The sequence below is a fragment of the Eucalyptus grandis genome, chromosome 8 (genome assembly GCF_016545825.1).
Source record: "Eucalyptus grandis isolate ANBG69807.140 chromosome 8, ASM1654582v1, whole genome shotgun sequence".
NCBI classification, from domain to species: Eukaryota; Viridiplantae; Streptophyta; class Magnoliopsida; order Myrtales; family Myrtaceae; genus Eucalyptus; species Eucalyptus grandis.
Window position 1 is genome coordinate 49,346,505 of NC_052619.1, and position 5,226 is coordinate 49,351,730.

Sequence of the window (5,226 nt, forward strand, 5' to 3'; positions counted from 1 at the left end):
CATGAATCAATTGTGTATTATTTCACAAATGAATGCACTGTTTGTTAACACACACAAGCAGACATTTCGAAGGTGTCTCTGGTGAGCTTAGACAACATAGCATATATTTTGAGCTGAATTTAGATTTGATGTATTTGGTGGCAAAGTTGAGACTGAGCTCAGGCAGAGTTTCCAAAAACCGAAACCCCAACTAAGTATCAAATCTTAAATGCTTGAGCTGAGTCCAATCACGATGACATCAACTCAACTCGATTCCATATCATCTCTACACCGATTGAGACTCGGTGTACGAGACCGTTTGCTGTGTTAGATGATCCCTTGTGGTGCCGTGGTCGCCAATGGAGATGAGTTTGTCGTTTCAATAACCGACACTTTGTGGGAAGCTGTTCGGAGTAGCGCCACAAAAATGACTACGCTTCCCAAGGACAGTGCCCTGCTCAGCGTAATGAAGTTGTCAACCGGTCACCTGCAAACGAGCACAAGATCTTAGGAACGGTATACCCGTACCATTATCAAAACTTCACTCCTGAAGAACTCGAGCCAGTAGGGTACCTGGTTCTACATGGTCCTGCAATGTTCGCATGTGAGAGAGAGAGAGAGAGAGAGAGAGAGAGAGAGAGAGAGGGCCAAATAAAAAAGCAAATCATTTGGCCAAAACCAAGTCAAGATTTTGCAGGGGGGAAAAAGCAGGATTAGATGTCATCAAAGGGAAAGAAAGCGGCAAGGAATTCGGCAAACTAAAAGCGGCAAGGAATTCGGCAAACTAAGTTACATTAACTATACACATACTACTACAACCCAAGAAAAGAAGCTAATGATAGGGCAGTAATAATATACACACAACAGCCAGGCCACTCAGACCCACCGCGGTCTCCCCTTGGCAACACAAGAAGCTCCTACGCTTCAACCTTCAACCTGATGATTGACTCACAAACTTGCCCACGTCCTTGCTCAAGAATCTGCAGGCGGCTGCTGTTGTTGCGGCTGTTGCTGCGGCCACATTGGAGGAGCCATGTAAGGGTGAGGCTGTTGGCTGTACATAGACTGATCCGTCACAGGCCTACTAGCAATGACTCCAGGAGGAACACCCATTTGTGGACCATGCTGAGATGGCACATAGTAGTAAGGAACGCCTTCGGCTGGAGGACCCACAGGAAGACCTCCTGCCCTCGGCATCGATGCAAGTACTTCATCTCTCAAATCCTCTCTGGGCACGATATCAACCAAGAAATCAAAAATATCGGTCCTCGTGATTGCTGCTGCAATGTCATTCTTCTGGAGGGTCCTCCTCTTGTTCTCCTCCGTGTGATTCCAGGAACGGAGGGTCAGCTCCAGAATGAACATCTCACAGGCCCTGGCAAATATGACTGGAGCTTCAGCAGATATCATCCTCACGTCCTCATCAGCTTTCATGATCTTCTTGATTCGAGCTAACGGCAGGCTGTGGTTCTTGAAGTCAGTGGTCTGCTCAATTTCCTGATACTGGTTGCTCCAGAAGTTCTGAAGCTGCTGCTGTAGTTGTTGCTGCTGTTGCTGGTGGATGTGCTGATATGCAAGCTGATGCTGCGCAAGTTGCGCTGAAGAAGCAGGCTGAGGAGGTTGCATTTGTCCGGCAGATCCAGGAGGAGCCCCGCCTGCCATTTGATTGGGTTGATATGGGCTCAAACCATATGACATCTGAGCACTACTGCTAACCCCTATGGCCGGGGTCTGCCCATTCCCCTGCTGATCCATGCCAGAGCAGAAGGAAGAGACTCTGTATTGAAGAGCTTTTACTGCAACGCAAACACGTCAAAAAGACATGATTTTTTTAACATGCATAGGATCGCCAATACTATCAAAGGCAGGACTACTGAAGAAAATATCAAGATCCTTTTGTCTGACAAAAGACACCAAGTGATAAAGAGATCCAGACCAGCAGAACTCGAAGGTAATCCTACATTGACAAAAAGTCACACTTCGGCATTAAACAAATATCTTATCAACATATCCGTTAAATGAAGAAGAAGAAGAAGAAGAAGATATTTCATCCAATGGAAATACCACGAGGCATACCAAGATAGAAACAATGCTCAACAAATACTTCAATTTGCATGACATGGTATCAAGTTCTTCTAATGTTAAAAATAGCAACTAGTATAAATGCTCCTAGTGATACCACGTGAGAATACTACATGACAAAAATGTACAAATTCCACCACACGGCATGCTTTTTGTAACCACAATTTACGATTCTACCACAGGTGAAGAGGGCTAGTATTACTTTTACATTACGTCCAACTTTATTAGTTTTAACTTTAAAAAAAAATTGGGTTATACACTCACCGTAGCCAAAGGTATCATATTCAATTTCTCATCACCCCTTCTCAATGGAAATACCACGAGGCATACCAAGATAGTAACAATGCTCAACAAATACTTCAATTTGCATGACATGGTATCAAGTTCTAATGTTAAAAATAGCAACTAGTATAAATGCTCCTAGCGATACCACATGAGACTACTACATGACAAAAACGTACGAATTCCACCACACGGCATGCTTTCTGTAACCACAATTTATGATTCTACCCAGAGGTGAAGAGGGCTAGTATTACTTTTACATTACGTCCAACTTTATGAGTTTCAACTTTCAAAAAGAAAAAGGGTTATACACTCACCATAGCCAGAGGTATCATATTCAATTTCTCATCACCCCTTTTCAGCTCTTTATTGCTTTTCTTCTTTACACTTATCCCATATAAGGGTCAGAATTTTTAACTTTTGACATCCTAACAAACTTTGCATGGGAGTTACAAGATATTAAACACATTGTGCACTGTTCTCCAACAGTTAAAGTGATTCCTACTCAACCTGAAAGAGCCAAATGCTATAAAGAATGAGACTGTAGCTGTCCAGTTGCTAAAACAAGCACGAAGCAAACTCTGTATGGGTGCCAACACAACAACAACAACAAGCAGAATCTTTTGCATAATTCTTTGGATGCAAGCACATAAAGTAAATGGTCTCAGATCATGCATGCCCAACTTTGCATCTCAATGAGACCAACACATAAAAACCCTCAAACATAAGAGGATAAGTGTCTTAAGGCCTTAAGGCTAGCCACAGGTTTTGGCTTTCACAAGTATTCCCACTCAACTACAAGCACACAAGACAAAATTTCTACATGTGAAAGCCCTGTCTGGACTATGTCAAAAGCACTAAATTTCCCAAGAGTGATACTCCTATGCAAGCCACCCATCTTATCACATCTAAATTACCAGCTAGATGTGATTTCAAGTAGTCAAAGCAGTCAAAGCACAGAAACTAAATGGGTCACTGAAAAACAGAAAAACAGCTAGGCAATCCCCTCTCAGCAGCTCCTCAGTTTACCCTGAGGGTATCAGCAAGTGGATTATGTACATGTATTCCATTAAGGGTTTCTGTTACAGACAGTAGTCTGACATATCAGCATAGCAGCAGATGGTCAATCGATTATCACAAAAGAGACAACTCAGTCTGTCACATTGGAGCCCTACTTAACACATACACACACCTTCCTATTTTATCAAGCGCTCCATGCCGCAAGAAGTGCTAATCCCTTAAACCAAGCAACTATCTAGTCTATTCACTGAAGCTAGGAAACGACAAAACTTTCACAACAAAAGGTTGATGATTTAGGACTTAAACTCCAACCTCAATAGAACACACACATACAATCCAGCACAAAAGTTCGATGCTTTACAGCTCAAACAACATCTTCAAAATAAAATATATATACAATCAAGCACTAAGATACTTATCAAAGCTAAACTTCTCGTACATACCGTAACAACGATAAACCAAATAAACCTATCCCAAAAGTGATCTCTAACTCTACAAGGTAGATCCACCATCTCTGAGTATATATTTGCAAGGATTAGGACAAAAGTCTGCAACTTCTTCAAAAAGTAAAATCATAGAATCAGCACAATCAATCACAACCGCACAAGTAAAACTGCAGTGCCAAAATTTCCCCCTCTTATCAGGCCAAATCTGATAAAGCCGATCAGCAATCATATGGCCCCATATCAAGCCATGCTGCACAAACACCCCATGCTACCGATACTGCGGCATAATCGAACTCACCACTCGGAAAAGAGTTCCCACTCAGAAAATTTCTAAGCAGACCTACACAACTGATCCAATTAACGCTCTAAGATTCATCAGATACACAAGAAGCAGCCCAACCTAAACTGGGTCCTCCCGAAACACACCCAGCAGCACATAAACCACCGAAACACATGCATGCAAAGAGTGGGGGAAACAAAAACCCTCCTTCCCCAAGAACACACAGACAAGAAAAAAACTCTAAAGAATTCCAAAAAGCACAGAGCTTGCACCTGGTCTGCTGCTGCTGCTGCTTCCTTTCTTCTTCCCCTTCGCTTCAGCGTCCCCACGGAGCCGGCTCTAAATCCTGTCAATCAGGAAAACACGCGATCGAAGTCAATACCCGGGTCTCTCTCTCTCTCTCTCTCTCTCACATCGGGCGAAAACAAGAAAACGTTAAATACCCAGTGAAGCGGGGAGGGGCAAGAACGACAACACCAGAAAAGTTGGGGAAGAAAAACAGAGAAAAAATAAATTAAAAAAAAAAGAAAAGAAAAGAAAGGGAAGCAAGAAGAGCGAGAAAAAAGTAGGTAAAGAGAAAACGATAATTTGACATGCTCGCCCACTAAAATCGAACCTCCTTTCCTGCGAGGAATCCCACCCAAAAAAGAGAATCCCAGCAGCAGCACATACACAGAAAGAGAGAGAAAAAAAGAGAGATGAAGTGGAAGATGAGTGAATTCTCTTCTCCTAAAGTTTCCAATTTTCTGCTCCTTTGTTTTTTTTTTTATATACTTCTTCTTTGGGGACTTTCGCGGCGAGTCCCGGGAGAGGAAAGCGCTTCTCCGGTTCGTCCTCCCGACCTAAAAAATAAAACGCTCCTGCGTTTTGATCCCAGCCCCACGCCGACCCGTCGTGACGATAATGCCCTCCGGGATTCCTTCTCCGTTTTTTTCAATTCGCTTCCTCGGCGCGTGATTCGTCGGGCGGCTTCCTCCGTCGTGGGGACGTGACGTCGCCGACCTGGACCCGTGGCCCCTTCCGTAGGCGGCCAGGTCATCGTTGACGAAAGAGATGGATTGGGAGGAGAAGATTTTGTTGGGCTGGGCCGGATCGTGCGTGGGCCTCCTTGGGCCGACCTTTTGGACTGGGATTTTG

The 5,226-nt window shown here is 43.6% G+C and overlaps 1 protein-coding gene across 3 annotated transcripts; it reads right to left on the minus strand.

Annotated features, from left to right (window-relative positions):
• Positions 1-631: 631 nt before the first annotated feature.
• LOC104414880 (nuclear transcription factor Y subunit C-9-like) lies at positions 632-4,933 on the minus strand. Of its 3 annotated transcripts, none has more exons than XM_010026092.3 (3): positions 4,706-4,933; positions 4,362-4,435; positions 647-1,775 (listed from the first exon to the last, which is right to left on the minus strand). In XM_010026092.3, the coding sequence occupies exon 3, from the start codon at positions 1,732-1,734 to the stop codon at positions 952-954; it is 783 nt and encodes a 260-aa protein (XP_010024394.1). In that variant the 5' UTR covers positions 1,735-1,775; positions 4,362-4,435; positions 4,706-4,933; the 3' UTR covers positions 647-951. The 3 variants fall into 3 exon arrangements, with proteins under 3 accessions (XP_039156572.1, XP_010024394.1, XP_018716798.1); XM_018861253.2 differs by lacking the exon at positions 4,706-4,933 and adding an exon at positions 4,533-4,560; XM_039300638.1 differs by lacking the exons at positions 4,362-4,435; positions 4,706-4,933 and adding an exon at positions 1,916-1,936 and having other exon boundaries at positions 632-1,775.
• Positions 4,934-5,226: the final 293 nt, after the last annotated feature.

Excerpts from the sequence above, each read along its gene's own strand:
- LOC104414880 (XM_039300638.1), bottom strand. The coding sequence starts at position 1,734 with ATGGATCAGCAGGGGAATGGGCAGACCCCGGCCATAGGGGTTAGCAGT.